This window comes from Sinocyclocheilus grahami, unplaced genomic scaffold (assembly GCF_001515645.1).
Source record: "Sinocyclocheilus grahami isolate Dianchi unplaced genomic scaffold, SAMN03320097.WGS_v1.1 scaffold275.1, whole genome shotgun sequence".
NCBI classification, from domain to species: Eukaryota; Metazoa; Chordata; class Actinopteri; order Cypriniformes; family Cyprinidae; genus Sinocyclocheilus; species Sinocyclocheilus grahami.
The window spans coordinates 590,692-602,565 of NW_015505454.1; the positions used below are offsets into that span (position 1 = coordinate 590,692).

General features: G+C 39.9%; 1 protein-coding gene across 1 annotated transcript in view; it reads left to right on the forward strand.

Annotated features, from left to right (window-relative positions):
* The window catches only part of LOC107599930 (AP-1 complex subunit beta-1), a 35,114-nt gene that overhangs the window by 17,750 nt on the left and 5,490 nt on the right, over nt 1-11,874 (forward strand). The window contains exons 18-23 of the mRNA XM_016291666.1: nt 808-951; nt 1,337-1,482; nt 2,451-2,580; nt 4,875-4,959; nt 5,350-5,436; nt 8,158-8,312. Coding sequence (XP_016147152.1) covers nt 808-951; nt 1,337-1,482; nt 2,451-2,580; nt 4,875-4,959; nt 5,350-5,436; nt 8,158-8,312 — 747 coding nt within the window. The remainder of the gene's footprint in view (nt 1-807; nt 952-1,336; nt 1,483-2,450; nt 2,581-4,874; nt 4,960-5,349; nt 5,437-8,157; nt 8,313-11,874) is intronic.

Consider the following 11,874-nt stretch of genomic DNA (forward strand, 5'->3'; position numbering starts at 1 on the left):
ATTAAATGATTTTAATTACTAAACCATATTTGATGAAAATAATAAGAGAAAAATACAAGTAGTTGTTGTTATTAATAATATATCAATGATTTTGAAAAAGTAACAAATTAATACCACTGTTTTAAATAGCAGCCATTGAGCTGCACGTGCTGAAGCTGAAGAGCTGAATGAACACGGTAAACTGAAGCGTTTTGCTGGCAGCTTATTTAACTCAAGGAAATGCATCCTGAGATGAATATTAATACAACATAAACATAATAATACAACTTATATATGTACAAAATGACGCAGTTATTGCATGCTATAGTCAGAATGTGTGATCCTGTTGTGGATGCGCTCTTCCCATAACAACGCGCTGAAACACGGCAACTAAACCCAAAGAATTCACAACGTTTTATTATAATAATGTTCTCATTAGAATGTTATATACACGACATTCCCAATCATAGTTATTAATGTTGTGCACTGCTGTTTGGGCTGCGTGTGCTGAGCTAAAGATGATCACCGGTAAACTGAAGCGCTCTTTTTAACTTAACCAAACGCATTCTATATGAGATAAATCAGATATACATCAAATAAACACAATATTACAATGTACAATTGCACAAAAGGCTGCAAACGAACAGCGCGCATCTGAAGTGTCTCTGAAGGAAATAATGCATTATTTATCGGCTTTAAGATATCGGCCAAATTTTCTTATCAGGCCGATACCGATAACAGAAAAAATGAGCCGATATGGGCCGATACCGATATGGTGGCCGATATATCGTGCATCCCTAGTTGTAATACTTGTCTCCCTCTGCTCAGATGGGTGCCGGTTTGGGGGCGGCCCCAGCAGCCATGCCTGCTGCTCTTGGCGGTGCTCCTGCTGTTGGAGGTGGATTGGGAGACCTTTTTGACCTCGGTGGAGGTGTTGGCATGCCAACAGGATCCTACATTGCTCCTAAAACTGTAAGTATAGAATCAATCAATACTCTGAATCAATAACTTTGGTTATGAATTCAGAAGACTTTTATAAGCAGTTTCCCCGCTTTAAGTCAATTTGTAATGTGGCAGCGTTTCCTGGACTCTTAGTGGCTGTGCACATGAAATGTGCTGTGGTGTTCAATAACAGCTCAACAGAGTCCAACAGAATGCAGAGCACATTTTTAATCTTAAAAAAGGTTTTAAAATGCAACTCTCATAGAATGATATGCTTAAAAACAGCAAGGTGCAATGCAGGGGCCAAAAACATCTATCTGATGCATTTGTACAGAAACATTGAGACGTCCTGTGTGTGTCCGCTTAACTCTCTTTCTTTCCCCCACACTCTCAACCTGTTTATCTGTGGGTTCAGGTGTGGTTAGCGGCAATGAAAGCTAAAGGGCTGGAGATTTCTGGGACATTTGCCCGACGCGGTGGGATCATTCAGATGGACCTGTCTCTTACCAACAAAGCCATGAGCGTTATGACTGACTTCGCCATTCAGTTCAACAGGAACAGGTGAGTCCAGTGGTAGAACGGGAGATGGTTTTGGAGCTCTCTTCAAGGTTTTGCTCTTCTCTCTGTGGTATCTTCTCTGATTGTTAATCAGTTTGGAGGCCTGCCTGGAAGGCGTTCCATTCATTTATAGCATTTTGTCAGTGGGATCATTCAAGGACATGCTGATATTCTAAAGAGACTTAAATGTGTTCATGTCAATTGAGGACTTCTCTCTAGAAAATTACTGCTTGTATAGTAAAGCAGGTTGTTGTAATATATTCTACTTAGATCTTTGACTAATACAAGGGCAACAAAAGGTCATATTCTTATGTATGTATAGATTTATAGAATGATGCTTTCTCACACAAATCTCAAGCCACAATGCTTGGCTGTTGTGAGTGGTTGACAGAGTGTTGCTATGGATTTGTAAAGGTGACCGGGTGGTTGGTTACTTACCCTGTCAAAAGTGCACAAGTCTTTGTGATGTTCTTGTTTCTAGAAGGTCCCTCTACCTGTAAATGTGCAACAAATTTACAGATTGCAGACAATAAAACAAAATGTCAAATCCTGAGCCAAATATTGATCGGGTCTTAACTGGTGATGCAAACAAAATAATTTGGCCGAAATAGTTTTGGAGGGCAAAATCATTGGCTCAAATGGCACATTTTGACTGTGTCGGTGAATGTTTCGTGCGCACAGCATATATTAGCTACAGTAAGTAAACATATCATCAGTCACATATTACCATGACCAAAAAGGTTGCTAGAGTATGTAAAATGTGTTTGGCTGAAATATTGAGATGTGGCTCATTGCAGCAGAACTGTGAATATGACATACGAATAAGTATGCAAATTAAATTACCCACATTTAACTGCAGTAGCATTAGTTTTAGCTAAACGAAACTTTAATTTCAGTTTCTGTAAAAAAAAAAAAAAGTCAGTTTTTGTTGCATCACTAGTCTAAAACTGTGTTTCTCTGTTTTTCTGTAGTTTCGGTCTCTCCCCTGCTGGCCCTCTGCAGGTTCTGACTCCTCTGAGCCCCAATCAGACCATTGACGTTAGTCTCCCTCTCAGCATGAGCGGCCCTATCATGAAGATGGAACCTCTCAACAATCTGCAGGTAATGTATCCATCGCATATCTGCAGCATCATAATTCATGTGCAGTATGAAATGAGTGTTGTGCTGTTAAGCAATAAAGCAAGCCCCCGTTGAGCATTTATTAGCAAGGCTGCAGCCCAAAAAAGCCACTCCAGAGACAGTACTATAGACATTAAGTGTGGGTGGTTCCCAAGGGATGCAACTTCTCAGAAGAGATTCAGTAAAAAAAAAAAAAATCATCATTAGTGGTTCTCCCTTGACTGTTTGCTCTCTCTTTTCTGTCTTTCTCCTCCTCTCACTGCATGTCCATTTCTATCATCTTTTGATCAGTGTTGTAGGTCTGCAGTAGTACAGCAATAGGTCTGAATTATATGTGCCTGATTATCTCTCTCAGTGGAATCCTTCACTGTGCTCTCCAATGACTGCACTGGGAAATAAACCACAAATCCCACAGACTACAATAGGAAGGCATAGGCATTATGGAACAGTGCAATCACTAATTGGTAGTAATTAAACCAGGAAAGGATTGTGTTGAGCTTCAGGGACTGTTTTGGTTGGGTGAAGCAAATGCAAAAATATAGGATCTCTCTTCTCTCTCAGAGCTCTAAATGAGATTAAAAGAAGATAGTGTTTTAATCTGAAGATTTTATAGAGCCCTTCAGGCTTTATCTAATGCCATTTTCAAATTAAATGCGTGTGTTGAGCTTTCCTGGAGAGAGATTAGTGAGCGTCGTGTTCAGGATGCACATGTTAGACTGGCATTAAATGGTTAATCATAAATGTGTCTCTTTCACTTTCTGCTCTGTGCTTATCGTTGAAGTCATCAGCAGTGGTTTAAGAGAGCTGTATGATAATAATTATGGGATTTGTCGCTGTGAATCATAGGAGGCAACATGAATTTTTATCTCCATTTTTCTAGGACTGATGTAACAACAATATGTCTGGATATCAGGTAGCTCACAGCTTTAGCACGTGTATTTGATCTGGACGTGCTTTGGCTTACCATGAGTTTCCAGTCTTTGCAGGCATGGATTACAACAGCTGATACTACTTCCATTCCCAGAGAGGCTTGTGGCATTATTAATTTCACACGTGGCTGCCGATAATAGATCAGTTATTAATTGCAGTGGCATCACAGGAAGTGAATGTTACTCATAGACTGAATGAATGGCATTATTTATTTATTTTTCTGTAGCTTGACTCATTGTCATTATTTGCAAGGCTAATAATATTGTAGATCAATCTGAACAGAAGATAAACCAATTCTAATACGTCATGTTTGGTTCAATTCCTGACAATTCCACAAAATGAAAAGTTTGATTTCTGATTTCACATTAATTAGTACATTGGTTTTTCTTCATATTATTTTGCCTGATGGTTCTATAGTATTTCTAACAACAATTAGACAAGTGAGGGAGGGATGAAGCTGGTTTGTACAGCTCAGAGCGGTTTTGCCTAATGAATTATTCAGAAGTGGAGTGTAGCAGGTCTGGATGTCTATGTGGGACTGCCTGTCCCTCTCTGAGGCTGTGCAGTCTCTATTCTGATGGATGCTGTCAGCTTTTATAAAAGCTCCCCTGGGTGCCTTTCAATCCCTCATGCTCTCAGAAGATTTACAGCCATAATCAATTGAAAGTTTGGTGTGTTTTTTTTCAGCTGCAAACTTACTAATGCACAAAATGGAAAAACAAAGAGATGATTGGTTGTATTTAATCTGAGTTGTTAAGCACTTTTTTGACTGACTTTTTGTATTTCTTTAAAATGAATTCAATTAGGGCAAGAAACCTCAACTTGTAACAATAATATAGACAATCACTCACGTAGAATATATTTATATCTGATTCTTTAGGACAGGTGTTTTTGAGTATGATTGTCCTGGACAGATACACTCGCTCTGTTTTCTCGAACTGTCAGTGGGCATCTTCTGTCCTCTTAGTGAGTTTGCCTTTGAGGCATTCATGCATGTTTGAAGTTCACATACTGGCGTGCAAACATGAACTTCGCGCGCAGGAGCTGAACCCAACCTTTGCAAAGCCACAGAGGGTCTTAAACAAAAGAATGAAGAGAGAGAGAGGCAAAATGTCAAAGAAAGAGATGATCAAAGGACCATATTTCCCTACTATTCTATTGTGTGTGTGTGTGTGTGTGTGCCATTCTTTGGTCAAGTACTGGAGAAAGAGGCCCATTTATTTTGGCTGAATTTATGAACTGAATTCTGTCTGCTCTTAACAGGGTTTGAGAGCCTTGTCCACAGCCACAATGTCTTAAGTCACAGTCGTAATGTGTTTCTCTCTCTCTCTTTGTCGATGCTGCAGGTAGCTGTGAAGAATAACATTGACGTGTTCTACTTCAGCTCACAATATCCCCTCAGCCTGCTCTTTGTAGAGGACGGAAAGATGGGTGAGTGTGTTTGTGTGCACCCTTAATCACTGCCTGCGTCCTCAGACTTAAGCAGAAGCGCTTCAGGTGATTGTGACGTCAATCCATTAATTTGTGTGTGTGTGTTCTTAGGTTTTGTTTGGGTATTGTTTTTAAGTTTTGACTCATGATTGTGCATGACAGTGTGAGCACATGTGCCCGATCTGTGTCCAAATGAGTGTGTAAGAAAAGATGCTGGTGTTTATGTGGAGACGTGTGTGAGTGTGAGAGACTGCTTGTGCATAAATGGCTTCCCCCAGGAGTCTCTTAAATGGAGTTCAGTCTCTGCAGGATATCACACAAATGCACAGTAGCTGTGTCCAGAAAAAAAATACTCCCTTTTCCTTATCCTTTTGTCCCTCTGCTTCTCAGAACGTCAGGTGTTCCTGGCCACCTGGAAGGACATTCCAAATGACAACGAGGCACAGTTCCAAATCAAAGACATCCACCTCAACTCAGGTAACAGGAATAAATGTGCGCTGTGCATAAGTGAATTGGGTAACGTGTGTGGAGGAAGATGAGAATGGAGGAAATGAAACAAATAAGCAAAGATGGGATGGAGGGAAGTGCTGTGCTTTGTATCATATTGACTGTCACACGTTCTGTCTTTTAAAAGAACACACTGTCCTGTTGAGGTCTGTCTCTGAAGAGTGCTGATCGGGTGGCATGTCTGGTAGGGTTGTGACGGTGAGGAAATTTTTCCCACTGGTTAATCGACGTGTGACAAGACCGGTAATACCGTTATCACCGCGGGGGTGGGGGCGTTCCCTTTTTTCCTCGCTTTCCTTCGCTTTTACATAGCTTTGTAAAAGCGGTGTGCGCATTTTACTTTCACTTTCAAATAGCGGCAATTCTGAGTAAAGCAATTTTTCATTTGAATTTTCCCTCTTTCCCTCGCTTTCCTTCACTTTTGAATAGCTTAAAAGGGCCGTGTGCATTTTACTTTCACTTTTGAATTAGCTGATTTTGAACAACATAATACAACGTTAAACTCATTTTAGCCTATATATAAAACACAGAACTTTTATTAACAAAACAAATAAAAATACACCATGCTATAGGGCAGGCTATGCCTAATATAAAATAACAAATAACTTACATAAAGTTTAATAGGTAGGCCTATACAAAACTGGAAATAAGGAAACATGTATAATATCTAAACAAATAAATAAGAAACGTAGAACGTTTATTAGCAAAAACGAATGTCAAATAAAATAAATAAATGACACAAAGTTTAAATAAAGTAAAAATCAGCAAACAATGTGGAACCAATTAAATAAGAAACGAATGTTTAAAAAAACTTCCAAAATCAGATAAACGGCAAAAGTCAACAGGCTTTTCAAAATCCAAAATACTGCCAAACAGGCGCTTTTGCATTTCGTTTCGAAACTAAATGATCCGCGATCGTCTTGTCTGTCTCACCCCACTCTTCTTGTCAGTCACCTCGACTCGCTCTCCTCACTGGATAAATTAAATTTGATCTGTGTGTCGTTCGGCATGTTGCATTGAGCAGCCGCGTTCAGTTTTTAATTGTAGTGTCTGTTCTTTTACTGAACTAAATTATTTTTATTACTATAAAAAATCTAAACGAAGGTGGGGGTCGGTGACGCGGTGGCCAAGTGACGTAACCGGTGTTGCAGCTTAACACCGTCTATCACGGCAAGCCTAATGTCTGGGTGTAATTAACTCGAGGCAGGTTTTTGGGGAATAATCCTCTTCCGCATGACTGTTTGCATAAAATAGTTGTGAATCACACTGGCATGTACATGCACACACACTCTCCGTGATATTGCTAATGAATGCACTGTGGGTGTCTTCAGTGCTCTTTTTTTGACTCTTTCTCTCTCTCCTCTTCATTTGGCTTGGCATTTAATATAGGTGTTGCTGCATTGTTAAATATAAATCTCCTGTCTCAAAGCAAAATAGTTTAATGTTAGCAAAGATTTGAGCTTGCAATTAAATGAATATGATGAGATGCAGATCCGTGCTTTTGTTCTATGAAAAAAATAGGCAACTTAGACACTTAAGATCTTCCACTTAAAGGCATAGTTCACCCAAAAATGAAAATTTAATGTTTATCTGCTTACCCCCAGGGCATCCAAGATGTAGGTGACTTTGTTTCTTCAGTAGAACACAAACAAAGATTTTTAACTTAAACCGTTGCAGTCTGTCATTCTTATAATGGAAGTGAATGGGAATCACAGTTTTGAGTCAAAAAAAGACATACACAAACAAAACCAAATTAAACCATGCGGCTCGTGATGATACATTGATGTGTAAAGACACGAAACGATCAGTCTGTGCAAGAAACTGAACCGTATTTATATCGCTTTTTACCTCTGATGCACTGCAATGTATGAACTGTCTGAACTGTCCTGAGCGCGTCCTCGACAGCCGGCGTGTGACGAGTCTTCTTCTTGCTTTACAGCGGATTGCAGACTTAAGTGCATTACCACTACCTATCTCTCAAATGGACCATTGACACTCTATCTACAATCTCAATTAGGAGTGTCAATGGTCCATTTGAGAGATAGGTAGCGGTAATGCACTTATAAGTCTGCCGTAAAGCAAAAAGAAGAAGACTCATCTCGAGCTGCTGTCGAGGACACGCTCAGGACAGTTCAGACATTGCAGTGCATCAGAGGTAAAAAAACAATAGAAATACTGTTCAGTTTCTTGCACAGACTGATAGTTTCGTGTCTTTACACATCAATGTGTCGTCATGAGCTGCAGGGTTTAATTTGGTTTTGTTTGTGTATGTTTTTTTGACTCTCAAAGCCCTGATTCCCATTCACTTCCATTATAAGACCGACAGACTGCAACGGTTTGAGTTAAAAATCTTTGTTTGTGTTCTACTGAAGAAACAAAGTCACCTACATCTTGGATGCCCTGGGGTAAGCAGATAAACATCGAATTTTCATTTTTGGGTGAACTATCCCTTTAAGAGTTTAGTTTCATGGAAGAATAAAAATAGAAGAATTTGAAGTTGAAAATTGGTTAATTTTTAGCTAAATTTTCGTTTAAATCTGACTAATTACTGAATGGTTCATATGTCAGCGTGTAAGTAAAAATACACATTTACCACAGAGTTGCCATAGAGACTCACTCAGGTTAAATTTGTCTTCAGAAAACCTGCTATGTATGTCTGTTTTGTGTTAATGAGTAACTTCTCTCTCACAGACACGGCCAGCAACAAGCTGCAAGGCAGTAATATCTTCACCATAGCCAAGAGAACAGTGGAGGGGCAGGACATGCTGTACCAGTCTGTCAAACTCACCAACGGCATTTGGGTGCTGGCAGAAATGCGCATACAGACCGGCAACCCCAACCACACGGTAAATGGGAACAAAGAGACATGGAGGATGTTGTAGTGGATGTGAAGAGACTAGCAAAGTATCACTCGAACACGCATAGATCAATAAAGACAAGAGGATGTGCTGGAGGAGACGGTAGCGGCCGCATGTGAGAGAGTGTGTTTCGCAGAACGGCTCTCCTGTTATTTCCTAATGAGTCATGCTGGAGCAAGATCTGTGTGTTTGTGTGCACGCATGAGAGAAGCGGGTAAAAGGGGAAAGGACTGCTGGGTAGATCAATCACCTCCTTAAAGCCTACTGAGCTGCATGCCTAGATAGCATTTTACTGGCATCATAGTTGCCTCAAAGTCCAAAAATGCTGTCTAGTCAGGCTGCATGCTAGGTTGGAGACCCAGTCATTGTGTTCAGAGAAAAAGGGTATTTGGCAAATCCTGGGTGGGTGAAGATAAGGAAAGAAGATTGTTAAGAAAAGATGTCAGTCCTTTCTCCCTTTGGTTTTGTGGGATTTGCCATTATCACTCAGCTCAATGCGGAGTGTTTGTTTCTTCTCCCTCGTGTTTCCTTTCACATTTCCCACATGAATCATGCTTTACAATTGTATGGCACCATTTATTCTCTCAGATCTCAAGTGTACCTAGAATTGTGTACACCGGCATGCTTCATTCCCTGTAGCAGAATATGCATCCAAGAGATAATTGAATTATTAATATATTATACAATTATAATTATTTTTCATCAGTTAATCAGCATATTCAGCTATTTTCATTATTCATTATTTTTCATTATTCTGTATTCTTTAAAGCAATTCGTGCACAAATCCCATCTTCTTTACAGAAGACACTAGATATGTTACATAATGAATCACATCAAATGGATCTAGCCCCTACTGAGTGCTAAATTTAGGCTAAATATGCACATGCACCCACGTATCCTCGATCACATCTTATTGTCTAAGTGACAAATGTTATTATTTATGATGTTTGATTTTGTTTTGTTTTTTTCCTGTGCATTTGCTCATATCTGCACTTACCTTTGATGATGACATCACAATGCAGGAAATGGAGGTTGGGTGTTTTTTCCCCCCGAAATAATCTTAACTTAAACTAAACGTCTTCTCTTTTACATCTTGCTGCCTTTAAATGAGCATGGTTTTTTCTTTGACTTCCTACTATCAACAGTAAACAGTCCACTGAAACAAAGCATGTCTGTAATAGCAGTGAATATCACAACTATGTGACTTCATATAAGAGCAACTGTTTTGAATGATCAAGCAAACCACGAGGAAATGTGTAGAAAACTATATTTTCTAGTCCTTTGCCATGATAGAAAAGCATGATATTATAGGAAGATACAGAAGTTGTGTGCACAGAATTATTTTCCAGATTTCATTCCAGGAATAATCAAATTGATTAGCCTTCATCAAAAGAGTTGCTCTTCAGCAGGAACCCGTCGATTCACGGCATGTGCTTTTAATGTGCATAAGACTCGCTCTCCTATATACACACCAGTGTTTCCTGCAGCGCTTTCAAGCTGAATCTAAAAATCTGCTGTTAAATCTACACCGCCACCACAAAATTATATTTTATCTGAGATATGAGCTGGCAGTCTGAATGAAATGTGATGGAATATGATGGATTGCTGCAAAATTATAGCAAGAAAACAAGTTGTTCTCCTGACTGCACGCAAAAACAAACTCGACCAGTGTTGTCCGAATCACTAATACGTGACTCGCTTCTTTTCAAGAATCAAACAATTTTTACAAACATTCTGACAAATCTTTAATTGAATAAACTAAATTTGTCGAAAAATTTACTTCAAGTTATTGGCTGTACGGGGCACACATTTCTGAAGGAAATTCTGAGGCACAACACATCAGTATGGGTCTGCTAATCTTCCATCTCTCTCCTCACATCCTAACAGCCACTTTAAGAGGCAGAATTGTTATTCACAGCTCAGACACGTGCTCCATGAATCATGGTTGTTTTGTTCCTGGCTGTTGTTGTAGCATATAAACAATATTTGTTTGAAAGGACAGAAAAATTGAACTGTTGTGATATGTTGTTTTCTCTAAATATCTAGCAATGTTTCCATTAGCTACAAAGCTCTACAATTTGTCACTGTTCGTCGTCCCTATGGCAACCAGGCATCCAATGGCATGGCCCGATTCCCCTTTAAACACTGCTAGCGTCTGATGGCAGGGATCTGTTAAAGCATTCCTCCGCAAACCTTCGTGCAGCACCCTGCTGCTTCCACTCTTCCTGTCATCCCACCATCTCGTCTGTTTTCATTTGCGCTTTGATTACGTTCTTCCCTATTGTCGCAACCCGCTGCTATATCTCTTAAGTCTTAGAGCCACACCATCCACTCTTCCTTCGTTCTCTGGTTCTTGCCCACCACCCAGCTGTGCAGTATCTCCAGTCAAATTATAGAACTATGTAACTGTTAATAAAACGCCTCTGCGTACAGGAAACTGATGCCACAAAGCAAGTCGGCACCAGTGGCATTGCGTCTATGTGCATTTGTGCACCCACTACGTTCTGCGTGAAGCTAAGACAAAATCCTCCAAATCTTGAAGGGGAGCAGGCTGGGGTTTGATTAAGGACATGCCACCTCATTCTTAGATGTTCTCAGCAAATTCATTCAACTAATTTACCTGTCTAAATTTATACTGGTGAGGAGTTGAATGATCTTTACACTGTTCCCCAAGCTTTATATTGATCTTTATTTTATATACATCTCTGTACAGTATATAGCATGTTCATTTTGTTAGAATTTTTGTATATAATTTTAATATATACTACCATTAAAGGTGACATATCATGAAAATCTAACTTTTCCAGGTTTTAAGTGCTATAATCGGGTCCCCGGTGCATCTACCAACCAAGGAAACGTGAAAAAGATTAACCCAGTAACTTTGTTTTGGTAAACCTTTTTCTGCAAGTGTGAGAAAATGAGAGCGTCTGATTTCGCTCCCTTGGTGACATTGCAAAGGGATCTCATTATAATATTACCGCCCCTTAATCTGCAATGCCGAGTTCACACTGCACGATTTTCAAAGACGTTGCATCACTGTTGGTTTCACACTGAACGACTATCTGGGGTAGCATTCAGTTGTTGCCGTGTTCACACTGCACGATGGAACGACGACAGGAGGTTACACACTGTATGACTTTACAATTGGAAGAATCGCCGACAGCTCTGTCTGGTGCAGGGTTGCCAGGTTTTCGCTACAAAACCCGCCCAATTACTACACAAAACTAACCTGAAAATAGCCCAATTGCTTTCGAGGGGGTCCCCCAGTAAAAATCGCGTTCCAGGGTAAAATACAAATTTTTTTTGGCGGGGTTCTCCTAGTAGGCTACAATTCACATTCCAGGGCCTAAATATCACGTTATTGGGGTCACGTCAACCTGCTGACATAAAAAACAACCGGCGGCAATCGCGGATTTGGCAACACTGGTCCACAAACTACAACTCCTCCCTGAACTTCCCTCTGTATCTTGGTCTCTCATTGGCTGTAGGTCATCGCTGATGTGTTTTTCAGTCAGAACTCATTTCACACAGCGTGATTGTGAATCGCCGA